The sequence below is a fragment of the Amblyraja radiata genome, chromosome 25, assembly GCF_010909765.2.
Source record: "Amblyraja radiata isolate CabotCenter1 chromosome 25, sAmbRad1.1.pri, whole genome shotgun sequence".
NCBI lineage: Eukaryota > Metazoa > Chordata > Chondrichthyes > Rajiformes > Rajidae > Amblyraja > Amblyraja radiata.
In genome coordinates, this window is record NC_045980.1 from 27766733 (window position 1) to 27790054 (window position 23322).

Below are 23322 nucleotides of genomic sequence, written 5' to 3' on the forward strand. Positions count from 1 at the left end.
TCCCATCCACAAAAGAGGTGTACATTATGTATTTCAAGCACAAAGGACACTGTGCAGTGTCTAAGAACGTTGGGCGAAAAAGAGGATGACTTCATCTCTAATATTTATTTGTTTAACTTAGTTTTAACTGCTATGCCCCTGTCCCACTTAGGAAACCTGAACAGAAACCTCTGGAGACTTTGCGCCCCACCCAAGGTTTCCGTGCGGTTCCCGGAGGTTTTTGTCAGTCTCCCTACCTGCTTCCACTACCTGCAACCTCCGGGAACCGCACGGAAACCTTGGGTGGGGCGCAAAGTCTCCAGAGGTTTCCGTTCAGGTTTCCTAAGTGGGACGGGGCATTATGATATTCTCAAAACTTGCAGTTTTCATTTACAGTGGTAACCGGGTTAAAAAGGTAGGCAGCTTGAATGGGATGCTGGTTATTATCAGCTGATTGAGAACCTTTTGTGCTTGGGAATATAAATCTATTGGTTCGCCTGAAGCACAGTGAGTTTTGAAGTGGTTCATGTCTCCACACTCCATGGACGCTAAGAGACTGCAGGTGCCGGAAACTGGAGCAAAAACTGAACTGCTGAAGGAACTTGGCAGGTCATGCAGCATCTGGGAAGGGAAATGGGTGGTTGACATTTCAGATTGAGACCCTTCATTTGGATTAGAGTGTGGGTTTTGGTGAGCCTAGGGCAATAGTGCAGCTTCATATTTAACCTGAGAATGAATTCAAACACGGCAGGCCACCTTCGGTGCCATCTTGGAATTTCTGGATCTTTCCCAAGTCCTGGAAAAGTGCAGGAGCTTAAAGGGCAGTCAAGGTCCCTGCAGTTTAGTGGATGAGGGGGGGATCTCATTTGAAACTTACCAAATAGTGACAGGCCTGGATAGAGTGAATGTAGAGGATGTTTCCACTATTGGGAGAGTCTAGGACCAGAGGCCATAGCCTCAGAATAAAAGGACGTACCTTTAGAAAGGAGATGAGAAGGCATCTTTGGTCAGTGGGTGGTGAATCTGTGAAATTCATAAAACTTTTAATATAGAGCAGCGGACTCCCGAGGGCATCTTGTTCTCCAACCAGTGCTCAGTTTTGAGTATTTTTGGCAGAGAGGGTTCCATTTTGAGAGTATAGCCAGAGTCAAGACAACAGCACTTGGGCTTAAATGTGCAGGACGGGAGGAGATAGGTTGAAAGTTGCAAGGGATTCTATGGTGGGAGGAGCAGGCAGAAGTTTCTGTGCTCATGATTACATGGAAAGGAAGGTTTAAGCGATCGGAGTCAAACACAGGAAAATTAGACTAGCTTAGACGGGCACTTGGTCGGCATGGACGAGTTGGGCCAAAGAGCTTTTTCCATGCTGTATGATCATTGATTCAGGATGTCATCCTGATGCTAGGGTCAAGGATATTACTGAGCGACTGCAAAAGGTTCTGTAGAATGAGGTTGAACAGCCAGTTTTGCTCCATATCAGTGCAAGGAACAATATCAAGGGGTATGGTAAGAGAGCGGGGATTGGTTTTGAGATGGGAGGATCAGGCATGATTCTATGAATGGTGAAGCAGATTCGAAGGGTTGGTCTAATCTTAGTCTTGTTTTTTTGGTTTGTAAGATGTGATATCATCTTTCTATCAGGTGCATTTTAGGGAGTTTGGAAATAAATCAAAAGCAGGATCTCCAAGATGCTAACCTTTTACTTACTTGTGTGCCTTGCACTAGCGAATACAGAAATAGACAGTCTAAACGGTCAGAAGGAGATAGAACAAATTAAGGTAAATGTCAGACAAGTGCAAAAGCATTGGGGCAGTAATAGTGGGGAAATTTCAATTAGCCAAATATTAACTGCATTACAATCAGTGGGAAAGCCTAGAGAGAAGAGTTCCCAAATTACACTCTGGAGCAGTTTTTAAAAATCCAGTATGTAGGAAGCTCAACAAGATGGGGGTGGACGGCAATTCTGGGTGGGGTTCAAGTTATGAAACGGGCCGGGTGGAAGGAGAGTTAGGGGGAGAGTACTTTTGAGATGGGGATCAAAATTCAGTTGGATTTAGCTTGGTTATTTGCAGAGAACAAAGATGAAATGGGAGTGGAGACTATAAACTGTGTTACGGCCAGTTTTATTAGACTAACAGGTGGACTGGAAGCAGTTACTTGAAAGTTTGTCAATATCAAAGCAACAGAAGGCATTTAAGGGTTGGATTCAAGGATTTTGAGGTATTGGGCTCGAAGGATGGATAAGGATAAGGATAGGAATGCCAAGTGTTGAACGCCTTGGATGAAAACAGTGCTCAGAGGTAAGGCGAGGCAACAAGATAGGCTAATGAGAGACAGCAGAAATCCTGGAAGATCAGTGTATTGGTGCAAAATTCAAAGAGAAAGAAGAAAGAAAATTCAAAGAGAGGGTATGAAAACTGAGATCAAAGAAAATTCATAGATGTTTCATCCATAATTGGTTAAGAGAATAACAAAAAATAGAGCAGTACCAAAAAGGCTAAGTATGTATGATGGCAGAGGCTGTTATAGGCCTCATTGAATATTGAGAGTCATCACAGACATAGGGAAATAGGTACTAATGATGTGGATGGCAGATCGGCGTGAAATACTGGACAGGAAAAATGTTTTAAGGGATTTAGCAATTTTGAAAATGGATACATTATCAGGCCCAGATTAAATACATTCCAGTCTGCCGTTTGAGTAGAAAGGTGTTTAATCCAGTTGAATGTAAAGTGATGGATTATGGGCAGGTGTAAAGTCAATGCATGGTAAAGAAGATACTGAATGCGTGGAAGTGCGGAAAAGTGTATGACCACAGATCCTTAAATACAGCAGTCAACAAGGTGAGTAAACCGTATTAGATCATTTACTCCACTAGATATAGAATATATGGGCAAGAAGGTTATCCAAGGCACAAAATACTGGAGTAACTCAGCGGGTCAGGCAGCATCCCTGGAGAAAAGGAATGGGTGACGTTTCGGGACGAGGCCTTTCTCCAGATTCTTCTAGGTTATGCTAGAACTGGTTGGGGAACAGCTTTGTAAAGGTGGAGTTCTGGAATTGAAATCCTGAAAGGGTGGTAGCCCTCCACAGTTAAACTGTCTTTGGATGTGTACTGGAAGAATCAGGATCTATACAACCTGGGGATGAAACGTGGGACAAGGTTCAACAAATTACTGCTTACAATTGATTAGCCTCCACCAAAAAACGGCAAGGAATTACAAAAAGTATCAGGGCTGGTTATTATAACCTTTTTGTTTCAATCACCTCGGTCAAATTAGTCAATTGATATGCAAAGGAGTTACCTTCTGACTGAACAAGGAGATGTGATGTATGTGCTCCCAGACTGAGCCATCCAGGTCTGCAATAGTGTAAATGGTTCCTGTGTTGTCCATTGCACAGAATCGCAATGAGGTCAGCAGGTTGCAGAGCTCGCCAGTGCCGGACTGTGGGAGTGAAGAGGAGCACACACTAACACAGCAGCTTCTGGAGAAGGCCACTGAGTCACGAACAGTCCAAAGGAACATTGCCAAATGGACGTTTGAGGAAGAATTGAATGAAGAACTTGAAAAGTACGTGACTTTCATATCACTTTAAGTGTCGTCAGAAATAGTTTTACACAATAAGAACATAAGCAGGAGGAGACTAGTCTGCCTCTTAAGGCTGCTACACCATCTGATAAAATCCTGGTTGATCCATTCTTGGTCTCAACACATTCCTACTCTCTCCCCTTATCTCGTGACTTCCTTGTACTTTAGTTTATTATTGTCACGTGTACTGAGGTACAGTGATTTACTTTTCTTCGTTCTACAGCATTATCATGAAAATGTATTAAGACCTATTCAAAATATTTCACTTTCTTCCTACAACCCCCACCTCAGCCTCCCCACCAAATCATTCAATACTGTTCCTGACTTTCCCTTGAAATATAACTCTCTTGCTCTGCTCTTCCTGATTACAATTAGAGATTGGACTGTGTCCCACAGTAGACTGGTGAAATAAAAACAGAACATGTTGGAAATATTCAGCAGGTCAGGCAGCATCCGAGGAAAAAAAACGGAGTTAATATTTCAGGCCTGAGACCCTTTGTCAGAACCTAATTCTCACAAACAGTCTCAGAACTGAAATGTTAACTCTGCTTCTTTTCACACATGCTGTCTTGCCTATTGTTTCTAGCATTTTCTGATTTTGTCTCAGATTTTAAGCAACTGCAGTCTTTTTGCCGTAGATAGGTGGAATCTGCCTCAACTGTTTTACCAGCTATTTGGCAACAACAGGACGATTCATGATTATCCTGGTATCCATGTAGGTATGATGACATTCCAAATCTAAAATATTCCTCAATAATCCAGGTCTTTTTTTATGAATTGGATAGCCAAATCAGGGTGTCTGGATAGCCAAGCTGGGGGCTTGATTTCCCTCAAGCTATGAGAGAAGTCATGTCAATCTGCCAGAACTAACAACCTCCAGTGTAAATATAAGGCCCCAATTACTAAATATACATTGGCTTGCTTTAATGGACGGCCTGCAGCACTTTTTGTTTAATGAAATACTGTCAGCAGTTAGTTATTCCAAAAGGAAACAAGCCTTTCAGCCAACTCGCCCATGCCTATCAAAGTGCCCCATTATTTAGCAGTGTTTGGCCCATATCGCTATATATCTTTTCTATTCATGTGCCTGTCCAAATGCCTTTTCAGTGCTATTATAGTACCTGCCTCAACTTTGTTCTCTGGCCACTCATTCCACATACCTACCACCTTTCTGTCAGGTGGGAACTTGGATTGCAGCCGGACTTTCAACTTGTAAACAGTTCCGTGTTACCAACAGTGTAGGAAGGAACTGCAGATGATAGTTTAAACCAAAGTTAGACATAAAAAGCTGCAGTAACTCAGCAGGACCGGCAGCATCTCTGTGGAGAGGGATAGGTGACATTTCAGGTCGAGACCCTTCTTCAAACTGAAAGTCACGGGAAAAGGAAACGAGAGATTTAGACGATGATGTAGAGAGATATACAACAATGAATGAAAGATACGCAAAAAAAGTAACGATGATAAAGGGAACATGCCGTTGATAGCTGTTTGTTGGTTGAAAATGAGAAGCCCATAGGACAAAAATGTCAATAGGGGAATGGGAAGGAGAATGAAAGTGTTTAGCAACAGAGATCAGGTAGGTCCAGGCAGACTGAGCGAAGGTGTTCAGAGAAACTGTCCTGCACGTGGGGTCTGATAGCAGCAGCATTGTTTTGTTCCATGTTGCACAGGACTTGATCCGATTTTCATTCCAAGCTCCTCTTACTACTCGATCTCATTGCACCTCAGTGTTCGAATACGTTAATACTAACGGCACATCAAATTAGATGATGTTGAAACAATTTGCTGTTATATTTCTTCAAGACAACCATTAATCTACCCAAAGAGAAAATATCATCAAGTACACTGGCAACGCCACCTAGGATTGCGGAAAAACTACTAATTTATCACTTTATACTACCTCTTACTCGTAAGAAAACAGTAATTCCTTTCCACTTGCTTGAACATTTTTATGGGCACATTTTACTGTGATTTCGAAGCATTTTTAAAAGACTGTACGGGGATAGAAAGATTCAGAAAATAAATTTTACACATACATAATACAACTTAGACCTGTCCATGTGAATTGCCATTATCTAAAATTCCAACCAGCTAGGTCCCAGTAATTGGATTCCACAGGTCCGAATTAAATGATTAACTGTTTTCTATTAACAGCACTTCGTTCTATGTTGAAAGCAAACCCTCCCTCCCAGCCTTGCATGTCGAAGGTACCCTGGGATCTGACAACCTCGCTGCAGGTCCACCAGAAATAATCTTTATAACTATATACCAATTCACAATGCTACCTCTGGATTCTAATCTCAGAAAGGGGATGCATCATGAAGCACTAATTCTTACCCCAATGTTAATTTCTACTAATTATCTATCACAAACAGCTAATCCCTAATGTTCAGGTTTATCCTTACCAGAGTTACATAGAAACATAGAAAATAGGTGCAGGAGGAGGCCATTCGGCCCACCGAGCCAGCACAGCCAGTCATTGTGATCATCCCCTATCAATAACCCATGCCTGCCTTCTCCCCATATCCCTTGACTCCACTAGCCCCTAGAGCTCTATCTAACTCTCTCTTAAATCCATGTTGAATTTCATATTCCATGTTATCTCTTCTGATTCCTAATAGCCAACTTCCCTTGGAGTTATACAACCAAAAACAAGTCTTACAGCCCAAGTCCCAACCCATGCTGATCAAGATGCTCCATCTAAACTTATTACATTTACTCGCATTTGGCCCTTATCCTTCTATACCCTTCCCATCCAATGTACCTGAAGAAGGGTCTTTGTCCTGAAATGTTAACGGATTACCTTATTCTGACTGATCAGCTGAGTGTTTGTTCCATTTAGATTTTAATTCAAACTTAGCAACAGCTTTTTGGGTTTAAAGGCCGAAGAATGGAATTTTGGGCAAGGTTTGTCTAATATTGAAGTAATATTTGCTTGTCGAAAGCTAGATATATGATAGATGATGATACCAATAAGATGAAGATTTCCAGAAAGTTGGGAGATATACACCAGGACCAGTCCAGTAAACCTGCACCAGACTAGTCACACTAAGCAGGTTGTCACAAGTTTTCTCAGAGGAATAATGGGTATAGGAAAACAGCAAATTGGTGTAATTGATTAAAAAAAGGGATTTGCAAAAACACATGCTGCTTATAATACAATATTCCCACATGATAGCTCTTGGGCTTTGGCAGTTTGGCTGCTTGGTAAAAGCGAGACAGGTTTTACAAGGGAAGGTTGCCTGCCTGCCTGTCATACCACTTGAAGACAAAAATAACTTAGCCAGTGGAGAAATGTTAAAAATAAAAAACAAAATACAATGAATTAAGAACAGTGGCTTGAGCTGTGTCTGGGGAATGTGGTTAGACTCACTATCAATACACTGGGAGTAAAATAATCAGTTCTGTAGGTTACACTTATTGTTTCCTTAACTGTAGGGATGTCTTGAAGAATACAATTGAACATCAAAAGAAGATTGAAAAGCTGGAAAATGAAATCCACCAACTATCATTGGTAACTTTTCTGAGTTAATTTAAATACACAATATGTAATACATGGTCATGGGCTGAGGATTAGCCTTGGCAAGCGGAGAGCTGCTCCTTTAGCCATATTTACCTGCAGCATCTTTTGGGTGGACAATGTCCCAACTTGGTTATTTAACAGTGACCAGTTTTAACTCACCATCCAGATCCCTGAAACTGGCTCTTAATCAGCAAGGTCCAATGGATAACCGACAGCTGATTTAGCCTCCCCACTGGGTGAAATAACTCAAAACGCTCAAATACTTCAAACCACACTTAAATGAACAATCAAAATAATCAAGCAACTTATTAATGGTAAATGAATATATTTTTAAATAAACTTAAAATACTGCGAAATGCATTTATAAAAAAAAAATTACTGCATTTGTTAACTGGAAAAGCCATAAAGTATTTGAAATTTGCTTGTTTCCCTCTCATTGAAATAAATGCAGTTGCTGAACTAGCAATGGATCTAACGTCATATGCAGGTTCAATGTTCAGATTGAAGATAGGCACAAAGTGCTGGAGTAACTCAGTGGGTCAGGCAGCATCTCGGGATAAAAAAAATAGGTGACTTTTCGGGTCAGGACCCTTCTCCAAAGAAGAAAGGTTCCAACCCGAAACGTCACCCATCCTTTTTCGCCAGAGATGCTGCCTGACTCGCTGAGTTACTCCAGCACTTTGTGTCTATCTTTGGTATAAACCGGCATCTGTAGTTACTTTCTACATTTAATAGTAGACAGAAATGCTGGAGAAACTCGGCGTGTGAGGCAGCATCTATGGAGCGAAGGAATAGGTGACGTTTCGGGTTGAGACCCTTCTTCAGACAGTCAATGGTCAGATTTCCTGTCATAACTGCTGGGGAAACTGTGGGAAGTGATAGTCCACCAGGGTTCCAGGAGGAATCCAATGCCAGAATGTAGCAGATTACCAGCAGTGAGGTCCTCTCAGGAAATTCAAGACTTCCCTATTCATGTGCTGGCCCTCAAAAGTATCTTGGATGGTCATTCTGGATCTCACCACAAAGAATTATGCATCTCTAAACAAACAGTGTCATTCTATAGAGAATAAATACAATGTTCCTGGCTGTGCACATCTCTGAAGATATGTTCTGGACACAGCTCATCGATGCAATCATTCAGAAGGCCCTTATTGCCTGTACTTCTTTAGAAGATGGAGGAGATTCGGTACATCCACGAATACGCTCTTAAACTTCTACAGGTGTACAGTAGAGAGCATATTAAGGGGTTGCATCATTGCCTGGAATAGCAATTGAAACATCCAGGAACAAAGGAGATTACAAAAAGTGGTGGTCCATCATCAGTACTGACCTCTCCTCCATCGATAGGATCTGTAGGAGGCTCTGCCTCAAAAAAGGCAGCCAGCATCATCAAGGACCCACACCACTCTGGACACACTCATTTCACTCCTGCACAATTCCAGGTTTCTGAAAACCATTATCTCCAGGTTCAGTAACAAGTCACTTGTCCTCGAACTGCAGATACTTATTGCACATATGGGTGACGTGGATTTCAATTATTTCCATCAATTCCTGTATATTACAGCTTCAACACATCACCTCCGCAACTGGGTCCACCTTAATTTAATTTGTTAAATATAAAGCTGCTTTGCCATTACCTCAGCAGAGTCTAGAATTATACAGTACAGTAATGTGTTTGTGCTTTTTATTCCTTACAAGGAGCACAGTGAAAATTCTCATTTGCGATGCGTTTCCACTCCGTCAATGGCTTCCTCTACAGTCATCTCTTTCAGACAGCAGGATTTTGGGACACTGAAGCTGTTCCGTCATTTGCAAAGTCGCGTGAAGCAGCTCCGAGCAGAAAACCGCATCTACCATGGAACTGGCCTGGAGGATGTGAACACTCTGCACATTGAAGCAGGCAACTCGTACAAAAAGATGGTGAGTAGTTTACTGGCCAGTAAAACACCAGCAATCAAATTGATGCAGAACTTGTACAGAGAAACCAATAGAATACTGGTTTGGAGAAAACACCCTTGGGACCTGACCAGTACCAGATCACATCTGATAGTACCTGGGCATCTTCTTCTGAGCAGGAGAACTGTTCCAAGTCTACACAGCCCCCGCATTATGCAAAGCCTTTGAGGAATATCTATAACCCAAAGTCTGCCTAAATCAGAAACCTGGTACGCTGAGATTGCTATTGGCCGAGATTACAAAAATTGCACAAGTACGTTAATTAGTCATCAGTGATAATGTTAGTTAATTAATCTGGTCCTATCCAAAACCTTTTTTGCTCTAGTTCTAGTTACCTCTTCCATTCCTTTCATAAATTCACAAGTTCTAGGAACAGAATTAGGCCATTGGGCCCATCAAGTCTACTCCGCCATTCAATCATGGCTGATCTATCTTTCACTCCCAACCCCATTCTCCTGCCTTTGCCCCATAACCCCTGACTAATCAAGATTTTACACATTTTTCCTACTTTTCATTCTTACATTCTAGAGCCTTTTCTCCTGCCCCATTAATTCGAACCACAAGCCCCCACTCTGCCCTCCATCTCCAGAACAATGAACATGAAAGGAGCTGGAATCACGATCACTCTAGTTCTGATACCCCATGAATCAGAATCTCCCTTACTGCACCCTTTATAACATCACTTTCCTCTGTATTTTACTTAACCAGTTTGCAGCATTCCCAGCAATCTGGAAATTAATACCTTCGAAACCCTGCTTAAACACTTTAAAAAAAATCTTACCCCTCCCTTCATTGTCTTTTGCCCTTGAGCGAGTGAAAGAATATACTATCCTGGAATCACACCTGCTCCCCTAACTACAAAATCCCTTTTACGTTCCTTAACTGACTGGACGATTGCAGCCCAGGGAAAAAGGATCTGTCTACCCTATTTATGCTTCTCAAAATGTTATATACTTCTATCAACCTCCCACACACCAGAGAAAATAATCTAGGTTTGTCCAAAAACACAAAGTGCTGGAGTAACTGAGCGGGTCTGGAGGACATGGATAGGTGACGTTCCAAGTTAGGATCCTTATCCAGACTGTTTTTGCTGAAGATTCCAACATCCGCAGTTCCTTGTGTCCAAGTTTGTCCAATCCTCTAATCCAGGCAGCATTCTGGTAAACCTCTCTTGCACCTTCTCCAAGGCCTCCACATCCTTCCTGCACACCATTTAAGACATTTGGACAGGAACAAGACAGGAAAGGTTTAGAGGGATATGGGCCAAACGTGGGCAAGTAGGCTGGAGTAGATGGAACATCTTGGTCAGCATGGACAAGTTAGGTGAAAGGGCCTGTTTCCCTGCTGAATGACTCTATAATTCTATCTATGACTCCATAAAATCCTAAAGCAGTTAAATTCAGTGGTACGTTTAAGCAAGAACTGCAGATGCTGGAAAAATCGAAGGTAGACAAAAATGTTGGAGAAACTCAGCGGGTGAGGCAGCATCTATGGAGCGAAGGAATGGGTGACATTTCGGGTCGAGAACCTTCTTCAGTCTGAAGAAGGGTCTCGACCCAAAACGTCACCTATTCCTTCGCTCCATAGATGCTGCCTCACCTGCTGAGTAAATTCAGTGGTACAATAATTTTGCTTTGTAAATCTGTGCCACCCCATCTCTCCCGAAACACTGTAACCACCTTGTGGACTCCAACTGGAATGGTGGTCTGATTACGAGCTCCAGTTGAAAGAAAAGGCTAATTCAGATCCAGCGAGGCTCTATGGTAACTTTTCTCCCTTCTCTCCAGAACCAGCTCAAGAACTAATTGGAATGGGAGATGAGATCTGGGGAGGAAGCATCATTTCACTTGTCTCGATCCGTTTGCAGTGAGAGATTGTACATGATCCAAGCCATCTATTATTCTGCCAAATGAAGCAGGACTTAAACCTAGGCTGCAGTCCATCCTGCTAACATGGAGAAGCTGGTCTTGATCATGAGCAAAACCCGAGTTCTATGAGGAAAGAGAGACTGAGTGCTATAAACGTAAAGTCTAGGGATACAGCATGGAAACAGGCCCTTCGGCCCACCAAGTCTGCGCTGATCAGCAATCATCCTACACACTAGAAACAATTTACAATTTTACCAAAGCCAATTAACTTACAAACCTGCACATCTTTGGAATGTGGGAGGAAGCCCGAGTACCCGATGGAAAACCCACGCGGTCACAGAGAACGCACAAACTCAGTACAGACAGCACCCGTAGTCAAGATCAAACCCAGGTCTCCGGTACTGAAAGGCAGTTGGTACTGCTGTGCCATTGTGCCACCCTAAACTATTTAAATAACAATTTTAAAATATATTCAATGCTAAACTCCTTCAATTCTTTGCAAGAGAACAATGCAGCTCTCCTAAACATCAGTTATACCAAATCAGCCTTGCATTGGATTACTTAAACTGCAAAACTGAACAGATGTAATCTGTTGAATGGTTACCACAACAGATTGCACAATGGTGGGCACGATATTTAATACATCTACTCCACCATCAACATCCGAGACAGAAACTTCTCATGCTTAAAAAAAAGTCACCACTACCAGAGCCAGTCAGAGATTGAGCATTCTGCAGCTATTAACTTCCCAAAGCAATCTACCACACAAAAGTCAAGGTGATGGAATGATTTCAACTCCAACAGTACAGAACTACGGGACAAAGCTGACAGCTTGATGATACAACGTACTCCCTCCAAAACCTAAACCAGTCATGTAAGTTGATGCTTCAAAAATAGCTTTCATCTAAAAGAAAGCTATGATTGCCTGTAAATATATCATGCAACGCAGTGTCAGATTTAAACAATATTATGCTGTTGTTATCTTGAATTGTTTTAGATTATAAATTACATTAAATGGTGCTATACAAATTCAAGTTGTTGTGTTTGATTTCACCCAGATAGAAGCCATAATGCTGTTGGTCGGAATGAACTTGATGGGCCGAAAGGCCTGTTTCCATGCTGTACGACTCTGATCGTAATGTACATAAATATTTAAATATTTAAAAATTACTGTGGTAGATGCACCTGAAAGGCTCATATCTATTTTTAACATTGGAACTCATGTGCATTACATTTAAAGATAGTATCTTGTGTAATGATAATGTCAGCCACACAGAAGCTACCCTAATTAAAAGGAACATATTGGCCTGTCTCTCAGAGTAGGAACACTGGTGCACTTCATTCAGGTGAATCATACTTACAAATAAAACAAACATGAAACATGAGGATTAAAGAAAGTATGTTGGGTAGATTAACTGATTCAATCCCAGAAACAGAACAACACAGAATGAATGGAGTAATTGGAACACAACATACAACAGAGTATTTTATTGATTGTTTGGCACTGCCTGGAGACAGACATCCTTGCATGCTAACACAATTTATACTAGTGTATCCATTGTGAAAAAGATTCACTATGCACACGAGGTCTGACAGCTAACGTTTTTTTTACAAATATCGACTTGTACCTTTACGTACCAGTTTTACTTAACCCAAATCCAGTTACTCCATTAAAGCTAATTTAAAATCAACTGAAATTGGCATCTTTGAGAAGATGCCAAAACATCTTAAGAACATTTTGAAAAGTTTAGGATAACACTAGTCCAAGAAATCTATTCCTCGGCTTCTATTGTAACCCAGGAGAAGCTAAAAGTCTGCACAAGGGTCTAGACCCGAAACGTCACCTATTCCTTTTCTCCAGAGATGCTGTCTGACCCCGCTGAGTTACTCATGTGTCCATCTTCAGAAGCTAAAACAAGACAGCCTAAAGTCACAAACATCAGTAGCCATGTACAAACTTAAGAGAAATTCCTCAACCTATCTGCCCACAGATTTCAGTGGTGACCACACTGAAACAATTTAGCAAGATTATTTGTTCTAGGCACCACTTGGTAGATGAACCAAGCCCAAACTCAACCAACGAACCACATGCAACTATTTTTCAAGCGTTTGGACCAATTTATGATATTATTCAGTTAGTTCACTTGAGCTAGATCCTATTTTGTGAGATGACAGAAGAGTCTCTTTCAAGAACCAACACAGCAACTTTAAATAAAACCGAAATCTCCTTTCTAGGAATTGAAACTAATAAATATGCAACTAGTATACAAATAGTGGTGTCCACTACAATGGGGAAACCAACCACAGTTAAGTGACCATTTTGCAGGGAGACAAAAATGCTGAAGAATCTCAGCGGGTGAGGCAGCATCTATGGAGCGAAGGAATAGGCGATGTTTCGGGTCGAGACCCTTCTTCTGACTGATGGCTTTCTGGAAAATACCTCAATTCAGTTCACAAGTGCGAATTCAAAACATCATAGCCACTTTAATTTCCTATCTCAATCCAATTTATTTTTTGACCTCTGCTGGAACTTCCTCAGAAACAACGCAAGCTCAAACAACAGCATTTCTTCTTCTATAGGTTCCAACCTTGGGGACTCGACATGGAATTAAATTCCAAACAACTAAACTTTCTTTGTGCTAAAACTGGATAGCTCTGTTGCAAGGTCATCAACCTGTAAATGTTAACTCACTTGGTTTTTATCTATAGATATTGTCCGACCTGCTAGGTATTTCTAGCAATCTGTGAGTTTAGATTTCTGTATGTCAGCTCCAGCATTGTTTACCCCCAAACAAAGTAGCTTACAAGCCAGCGGTATGAGTATTGATTCCTCTAACTTCAAATAACCCTTGCTTTCCCTCTCTACATCATTTCTCCTAGTACTCAGAAAAGTTCTACTGTCCTCCTGATTAAATATTACTGATCGTGTGCAGCGTTGTCACCTTCCCCATAGCTAACAATGATCTATTCTACATTTCCATTTTGTCATCTGCTCTGATAATAATAATAATAATAATAATGTCTTTATTTATATAGCACATTTTTAGTCAACTTGCATTGACCCCAAAGTGCTTCACACAATTACTTCCATACAGACAGGCAAAGGTGGGTGAAGTGTCTTGCCCAAGGACACACACAGGCAAAGGTGGGTGAAGTGTCTTGCCCAAGGACACAACGACAGTATGCACTCCAAGCGGGATTCGAACCAGCTACCTTCCGGTTGCCAGCCGAACACTTAGCCCATTGTGCCATCTGTCGTCCACTAGCGTTTCAACACCTTACCCTTCCATATCTCTAGACTCCCTTCTCCCCTGACTCAGTCTGAAGAAGGTTCTCGATCCAGGACGTCACCCATTCATTCTCTCCAAAGATGCTGCCTGGCCCACTGAGTTACTCCAGCATTTTGTGTCGTATTCGGTGCAAACCAGCATCTGCAGTTCCTTCCTACACATACCTCATATTTCCTTCTGCATGCCACTCAGCTATGATTAACAAGCCTTTCCCCCTCTGGTAGCTGTATCATCCAGTTTCTCTTTTTATTTTTTATGTCCTGTTCCTGTTTTCTTCACTCCCTGCAACTTTCAGCTTTTTCTTGTTCAGATGAAAGGTCATTGACCGGAACCGTTAACTCAGTTTGTCTCTCTACAGAATTTTCTGTACTTGTATTCCAGCATCTGCAGTTTACTTTCTACCCCAATCCCCTGCATATTCTGAAACACTTCCTAATTTTCTAAATGGTTTCTACTTCACTTACAATTTTAATGCTTTAATAGCCCACCCCTAGCAACAACCCACCTATGCCCCAATTTGCCACAAACGTCATTTATCTGCTGGCTATCAACAATCCTCACCCTTTTTTATTCCATTTTCAGCTCCACAATTAAAAAGGCCTCTGGAATTTCTTTGTGAAAGCCCCTTCTCCAGATGACAATTTCTGTTTTGTAGTCAGACAATTTCCCTAGTCTAAGAAAAATTGCCCTCAAGTATCTACCAATCCAAATTCCTTACCCACAGAAGCATCCTGGCATTACTCAGTGTAAACGATAACTCATCTCTAATAGAGAATATTTTCTTCTCAGCATTTTGATGGGATCATGAATATTCTTTTAACATTAGCATTTACATCTCATAATATTTTAATGATTACATATCAGGCTTGCAATTGTTACTGAACCTACACGGAACAAAAGGTTTATAAAATAACTCTTCCAGTTCGATGTTCTAGTGTTAGTTCCTTAATGGCATATTTCTCACATTCCTAATGAGACAACATCTATAATAAACTTGTTAATAGTGGTAGCCGACACAGTAAAACAACGATAATCCATTATCTGACGATGCAGTATCTAGGAACATTTGCCTCTGCCCACGCCACTCAGCAGGGCTCTGGTTCCCAGGCTCCATTTTAATTTACTTAAGAGTCATAGAGCACGGAAACAGGCCCTTCAGCCCGACTTGCCCACACCGACACTTGTTGTTTCACTAAAAATGTGTTTTTATATGTTACATATCAATATAAATGTGAATTAACATTGGTTTTAATAATAGAACATCCAACAAGTTGAAAGATCTGGCACCAAAGTCCCGAAGGTGCGGATTACATTTCATTGCAAACTGCTTAGGGGAATGCAACATCTTCCCTCCAAAATTCCAAGTTGTTTATCCCAGTATGAGTTTATTTAATTACTTTAGGCAATACTGTGGACAACAAAATCCAGGGTCACCCACATTGGGGGTTTTTTTAAAGCTGCAATACAAGTATGTGATTTTGGGTTTGATATTGAATTGAAAGAGCAAAATAACATGGTAGGAATCTTTCAATGTCCATTCACCACCTGCCTAAGCTGACCAGTTCCATGCCAATAGGAGCATTCCGAGACTTCCGAGGGGCGTTTGCACCTCCCCCCCAGCTTATTATCAGTATTTGCAAGTGACTATCCCTATCCATGAATGTCTTTGAAAGTCAGGTAGGCCCACCCAAGGATGACTGACTGTCATAAGCAATGCCTCCAATGCCCAATGATTTAGCCCAGCATCTTGCTAAGACACAAGCCTCATGCAAACCAAAAGTCAGCTCTATACTGACAGTTTGTGAGTGCTTTGAGTCATATCACAACTTATTGTGGAAGTGGTTGCTTTCTTATTTTACACTTTTCCTAACACAATTTTTGGGTGTGGGTGAAAAAGAGCAAACACACAAATGCTTAGAATGTAACAAGTATATACGAAAAGATTAATAGCTGTGACATTGACAAGTAGAGATCTTAAGTGCACATTTCTTTTTTATACAATACCCCTCAATTTTTATTTAGTTTTCTCTCCATTTTGTATATAGTGCAAGAAAACTTAATCTTTATCTTGAGCTCAATACCAAATAAGTTCATAGTTAAAACATTTTCAGCCAAAGTTGAGTCAAACAATACTTCCATGTACATCCATATTCCATACAAATCTCTTGTACACTTCATGGAATGCTTCTACCACTTCCCTATCTTGTCATGTATTACATAGAAAACGAAATAGCATTTCAAGAGCATTATAAATTACGGCACTTATTTTCTTAAAACCAATCACAAGTAAATATTTGACACTGGACAGCCTATGGCTGATTATTCCAGAGCAGAGATAAACTGGTTGCAATAGGAACAGACTTAAAAATATATTTATAGAAAGGATATCTATGTGCAGTCACAGACACTACACAAGACTGCAGCAATGACTAGCTTCAGTGTTTGGTTTATGCGAGAACAGTGGGGACATCAAAACCTCGGTGTCACTTAAAATCTTTAAAACGTTAACAATACTCCATTTCCCGCTGATGGAGAATCTTTGCAAGTTACAATGCTTTTACCCCACAGATCTGTGCCGCAAGCTGCCTCTAAAGCTCCATGTCCTCTTCAACTGCGCTGGTTTGATTCATATCACCACACATCAAGGATGAATCCAGTTTTGTGTTCTTGTTGTATAAATCAGGATCACATTGTGGTTCCCTATGCTTGGACTTCCTTTGCTCTGTTAAAGCTGCAAGTTTATCTGAAAGAGGCTCACATGGGGGTCTCCACAGAACAAGTTCCATGCATGGACGATTCCTAAGATGGCAAAAAATAAAAAAAAATAATCAAGAATCCAGTGTTTTAAGGTTCATCTATAATCACATTCCGTTTACAGTTTGCTTATTTCTCGTGACATTCAGCATACTGCTCAAACCAGGCAATTATGTTCACAGCCTACAGCTGGAAATGGTCTCTTAATTCAGGCTTAAAAATAAACAGAAATTAAGTCACTTCTGTCAGTGCTCCAAATGCTACTCATTCTGCTGTTCATAAAGTATCAGACAGGCAAAAAGTGAACTTGTTTCATCCTCGTTCACACAGCTAACACTACATCTTGTACAAAAGATAAACAAGAAAAAAAATATCCAGGGATGCTCAGCATGTCAGTCGTTGTTAGAAAGAAGAGTCAATATTTCAGGTGCCTTCTCAATCAGAAAAATGTCACAGATTTGAAATGTGAAAATGGAAGCAATAGTCCTTGCAACACAAAAGTAACTGATTGACAATAATTGGGGCACTAAAAGCTAACGCACGGTTCCCAAGGCCCCTTGTGGACTCACAGCAAGATATTCCAACTTGAATACGGGACTGATTTTTAGTCTGCAGATGCCAATGTTCTCGCATCCCACCTGTAGGTCCCCATAAAATAGCGTGGATCAACAATGAATCAAACTCACTCTGAACGTTCATTTGAAGGGGAAAAGATGGTGAAAAGGGGAAATGCAGCCTATCATAATTTAGACACGTGAAGCTGGTTAGATGGAAAAATGGTGGTCATACTTACAGGGATTCCATTATTGTATGAGGCAAAACTTCTTCCAGGCCATGTTTCAGTTCTTCTCGGAGAGATTCAGACAAGATCAGTACCGGCAGATCTGAAATCTCAACCGTGTCAATTTCTGGATCATCTCTCCCATCCAGTCTGTGGAATGGAAATTACGTTATAATATGTTAATAATGTGTATGGAATAAACAACAAATTCACCCCGATCAATCTGAAAAATAGCAGTCGGACCCACCACTCTCTAGGAAAAGATATCCTATGATTTCTGGAATGGAATCCATGCTAATTAAATCCCAAATGTTTAATTTGTGTATCTATTTTGCCTCTCACAATTATCTCAGCAATGCTAAGTCTTTAACATACTTATTAATTTGAAATGGCAATATTTTTGAAATTTTGCTGAAGGGATACCGCAGTCTCCAACATTATTGTTTTAAACTCAAGCGCAGTAATTATTTTCTTCTAGACCTCCAAATTCTTATTTTCCTCCTGCCCATCAAAATTTAAATATAACTTGTCTCTCCTTAAAATAGTGTTACTTTCAAAATTATCATCTGCAAACAGATCTTTATGCAGTAAAAGATTTCAGGAATGCTATCAAGAAGCTTCCTGGATCTCAATCCATTGAGTACAAGGATTTCTTACAATATTGAGGATGGCACGTGCACATTAGGTCCAGATTAACTAATTTCTCAAAAGCTGCAGCACTTTACAAAAACACCACATGGTCAGAATAGGTTAAGGATGGAAGCCTTCAATGACTTGCCAAAACCTCCAGCAGATTACAGAAACGGGATACAGATTCCACCACCTACCGATCTTCAATTTCCTTCAGCCTTTCCAGTCCGGTTTGGATTGGATCAGTTTTCACCTCCATGCAGCCCTCTTTGTTCTCAACCGCCCTATATTCCTGTGAGGTAGATTCATCCTGCCAGGAAGTGGAGGCAACATCAGATACCCCATTTCCCTGGGGACATGGAATGTAAGGCCAAGAGCTGCATGAAATGTTTCCCGAAGGTACCAGGTAATCCAGCATCTTCTCAGTTAAACGTTTCTTTTGAACAGGAGCTCTGCGAGAGGATTCAGCAAAAAAATTAGTAGGATATACTATTTAAAAACTGCACCATTCATTTCCATGGCAAAAAAAAGAAATAAATTAATCACCAAAAGCTACATGTGCTTTAGTTTAGAGATGCAGCGCAGAAACAGGCCCTTCAGCCCGCCGAGTCCGTGCCGACCAGCGATCTCCGCACACTAACACTATCCTGCACACTAGGGACAATTTACAAATTTACTGAAGCCAATTAACCTACTCGTATTTGGAGTGTGGGTGGAAACTGGAGCACCCGGAGAAACCAACGCAGGTCACTGGGAGATCTGTACAGACAGTACCTGTAGTCAGGATCAAACCCGGATCTCTGGTGCCTTAAAGTTACATGATACTCAGCTAGGTCATGGTTAAACCTATGCTGGTAGCTTAGTTCTCCAAACAAATTATGCCTTTTTTTTAAATAAATTCTGGATTGGATTATTACAGCTATAATGTTATGGGATAAATTTACGGAATGGGGAGGGCAGCAAAAAAGATCAATTGCTTGAAATCACAACAAAGCACTCGTAGATGTTGGCAGATTAAAAATCCTTGGACAAACCATCAAACTCCATTTTTGAAAGTGTCCCGAATTTCCAATAGGCAAAATACAAGAGTCAATTGCTATACAAATTAGCAGGATCATTCATTGTTCTGCATTTAATTAACCAAGGTGAACAATATAATTAGATTTCCCATTCAATCATTTCATGACCCAAACTGACAGATGTTAAAGTAAAATAACTCAACCAGTAATTTAAACTTAGCTCTTCCAAATTTGTACCAAATATCTCAAGAAATACAGTACCCTCCATAATGTTTGGGACAAAGACTCATAATTTATTTATTTGCCTCTGTACTCCACAATTTGAGATTTGTAATTTAAAAAAAAATCACATGTGGTTAAAGTGCACATTGGCAGATTTTATTAAAGGGTATTTTTATACATTTTGGTTTCACCATGTAGAAATTACAGCAAAGTTTATACATGGTCCCCCCCATTTCAGGGCACCATAATGTTTGGGACACAGCAATGTTATGTAAATAAAAGTAGTCATGTTTAGTATTTTGTTGCATATCCCTTTGCATGCAATGACTGCTTGAAGTCTGCGATTCATGGACATCACCAGTTGCTGGGTGTCTTTTCTGGTGATGCTCTTCCAGGCCTGTATTGCAGCCATCTTTATCTTATGCTTGTTTTGGGGGTTTTCTATTCTGCATATAAAAGGCATGCTCAATTAGGTTCAGATCAGGAGATTGATTTGGCCACTCAAGAATTGATTCTTTTTTAGCTTTGAAATACTCCTTTGTTGCTTTAAAAGTATGTTTGGAATCATTGTCTTGCTGTAGAATGAACCGCCGACCAATGAGTTTGAAGGCATTTGTTTGAACTTGAGCAGATAGGATGTGTCTATACACTTCAGAATTAATTATGCTATCACCAGTTGTATCATCAATGAAGATAAGTGAGCCAGTACCTTCCGCAGCCATACATGCCCAGTCCATAGCACCCCCATCACTGTGTTTTACAGATGAGGTGGAATGTTTTGGATCTTGGGCAGATCCTTTTCTTCGCCATACTTTGCTCTTGCCATCACTCTGATACAAGTTAATCTTCATCACATCTGTCCACAGGACCTTTTTCCAGAACTGTGGTTGCTCTTTTAAGTACTTCTTGGCAAACTGTATCCTGGCCATCCTATTTTTGCAGTTAACCAGTGGTTTGCATCTTGCAGTGTAGCCTCTGTATTTCTGTTCATGAAGTCTTCTGCGGACAGCGGTCATTGACAAATCCACACCTGAAGAGTGTTTCTGATCTGCCGGACATGTGTTTGGGGATTTTTCTTTATTAAAGAGAAAATTCTTCTGTCATCAACTATGTAGGTCTTCCTTGGCCTGCCAATCCCTTTGTGATTAGTAAGCTCATCAGTGCTCTCTTTCTTCTTAATGATGTTCCAAACAGTTGATTTTGGTAAGCCTAAGATTTGGCTGATGTCTCTAACAGTTTTATTCTTGTTTCTCAGTCTCACAATGGCTACTTTGACTTTCATTGGAACAACTTTGGTCCTCATGTTGATAAACAGCAATAACAGTTTCCAACGGTGATGGAAAGACTTGGTGCTGAGAGCTCTTATACCTGCATTAAGGAGGCAATTAAACACACCTGAGCAATTACAAACACCTGTGAAGCCATGTGTTCTAAACATTATGGTGCCCTGAAAACGGGGGGGAGGGACTATGTCTAAACACAGCTGTAATTTCTACATGGTGAAACCAAAATGTATAAAAATACCCTTTAATAAAATCTGACAATGTGCACTTTAACCACAAGTGATTTTTTTCTATTACAAATCTCAAATTGTGGAGTACAGCGGCAAATAAATAAATGATGGGTCTTTGTCCCAAACATTATGGAGGGCACTGTGTGCAAGTGCAAGGAAGTTACATCTTTCCTTACCAATGACAACCTACAGCATTCAATACCTCAGCTGTGTGCTGTGTCCCAATCTCCCTACTACAAAACTACTATTCATAAGCTAATTAGTCATAAGAGCAGAATTAGGCTTTTCAGTCCAGCAAGTCTACACCATTCAATTGTGGCTGATCTAGCTTTCCGTACGTTCTCCCCGTGATTGCCTGGGTTTTCACCGGGTGCTCCAGTTTCCTCCCACCCTTCAAAGATGTACACGTTTGTAGGTTATTGCCTTCTGTAAATTGTACATTGTCTCTGGCGCGTAAGATAGTGTTATTGTACGGAGTGATCATTGGTCGCTGCAGTCAGTGGGCCAAATTGCCTGTTTCAATGCTGTAACTCTAAAGTCTCTAAAGAACCTTGATTTCCTACTATTTCCATCTGAGAATCTTACCCAGATCCAGAAGAATGTCGGCAAACAAAATGTAGCAATGCAGCCATGCAACCCAAACAACATACAACACAAACTCTTTCCTGAAGCCTTTTTGGAAACAGTAGATCCAAGGTGACATTTTGCTGTTGAACATAACCCGATAAGCAAAATGATTCAATAGATCATGTGAATTAAGAGAATGTACACAAAAGGCATTCAACCAGAAACTACATAGAAATTAAACGTTTGAATTGTGCATTTTCCTTGATTGATATTAGTTCATAAAAAATTGCAGAACAAAAGACATGCCATCCTTTTGCTTCATCATATCCCCGTAGCTTCTAACTCACTTTGACTCCAACTGATTTTGTTTTCTCCCTACATTTAAATCATCTGAATTCTGTCTTTTAATGAGCAGAGAGTTAAGCCATTGTTCACAATCGTTAGGTGGTCCTCGTTGGAGGCATGTTCCACTATCACATAAGATCAACATTCCAGCAATTTATAATGAAAATGTAGGGTAAACTCAATGGCGAGTATGAATATTAAATATCCACCAGCATTTTTTTGCTTCAAATTTCCGATAACATTTCAAAACAGTTTTACAATTTTACTCACTCTTCTTCCTCCTGCTCCCGCTTGTGCTTCCTTCTGGAACAAAACTCATTCCTCCTATTGAAAAAGGAGAAATCTATGTTAGTTGAAAGAGGAAAGCTATAAAATAATTATTAATTAAATTAGCATTTTGACTTCCTTAAAATTTAAAAATCACACCAAATTTATTCTACCTGCTTAAGAGAGTGATTTTTCTATAAAACTGTAAAGTGATGTTGTAGAATTCTTTTATGCTCCAAAGTGCCATTGGTAATCTAATTCCCGAAGATCCTCAAAAAGTTAGTTTTGGGAAACAGCATATCACTTTCTTTTGAAAGCAGAAACACACTGGTGCAGATTTCAAATACAATTAGGCACACACCATTTTTAATTAGTGGGCAATGGTCACTTTGCAGTGCATCATATCCGCAGTGCGTGCTTTCATAAGCCAAGGAGCACTGTAGGTAAATGGCATGTGCAAGTTACAGAGACTGGGGCAAACACAGTCACATAATGCCGTCCCACTGACATCATAAAGAGTGTCATGCAGAGTCATTGACACCAGCCACACAGTAAGGTTCAGAGTCTGCAGATTACCAAGTTTTGTGTTGAAATATCGGCTTCTGTTAGGACTGGAGGACAACAGTGGTAACGTGGTGGTTAAGTGAGCAAACTAGTAACTCAAATGGTCTGGACTAACAGGCCAGAGAAAATTCAAGAGATATCAGATTTTAAAATAAAATACTTAGTAATGACACTCATAAAATTAGCAGATCGCCATGAAAATGTATTTGTTTCAACAATTTGCTGCCATTTCAGGTGGTCAGTTAAGGTCTAGTACATTAACCGTTAGTGATCTACTCTTCATGGGTGGAAACCTGCCATTCCTACCCAGTTTGGCCTACACACGACCACACATTTACAGAGACTCTTAAACTCACTGAAGTGACCACTGCTTAGTGGGCAATTAGGGTTGGACAATAAATACTGGCACTGCTAATGATGTCCACATTCTGAAATTTTTATTATTTTTTTAAAT

The 23322-nt window shown here is 40.5% G+C and overlaps 2 protein-coding genes across 12 annotated transcripts in view; one reads left to right on the plus strand and one right to left on the minus strand.

The window, feature by feature from the left end:
• Positions 1-11945, plus strand: part of LOC116987523 — a 48382-nt gene extending 36437 nt beyond the window's left edge. For 4 of the 8 annotated variants that reach the window (XM_033043612.1, XM_033043610.1, XM_033043609.1 and 1 more), the window contains 4 exons: positions 3382-3551; positions 7008-7083; positions 8791-9016; positions 10836-11153. In XM_033043612.1, coding sequence (XP_032899503.1) covers positions 3382-3551; positions 7008-7083; positions 8791-9016; positions 10836-10918 — 555 coding nt within the window. In that variant the 3' untranslated portion in view covers positions 10919-11153. Of the gene's footprint in view, positions 1-3381; positions 3552-7007; positions 7084-8790; positions 9017-10835 lie in introns of those variants that run through there. The other 4 variants (XM_033043611.1, XM_033043614.1, XM_033043613.1 and 1 more) reach the window with 4 other exon arrangements.
• ccdc117 (coiled-coil domain containing 117) overlaps positions 1-23322 on the minus strand; it is a 36057-nt gene that overhangs the window by 516 nt on the left and 12219 nt on the right. For 2 of the 4 annotated variants that reach the window (XM_033043623.1, XM_033043624.1), the window contains exons 3-6: positions 22308-22361; positions 18569-18823; positions 17754-17891; positions 16768-17005 (exon numbers count right to left, since the gene is read on the minus strand). In XM_033043623.1, the coding sequence (XP_032899514.1) occupies positions 16795-17005; positions 17754-17891; positions 18569-18823; positions 22308-22361 (658 nt within the window). In that variant the 3' untranslated portion in view covers positions 16768-16794. Of the gene's footprint in view, positions 1-15436; positions 17006-17753; positions 17892-18568; positions 18824-22307; positions 22362-23322 lie in introns of those variants that run through there. The other 2 variants (XM_033043621.1, XM_033043622.1) reach the window with 1 other exon arrangement.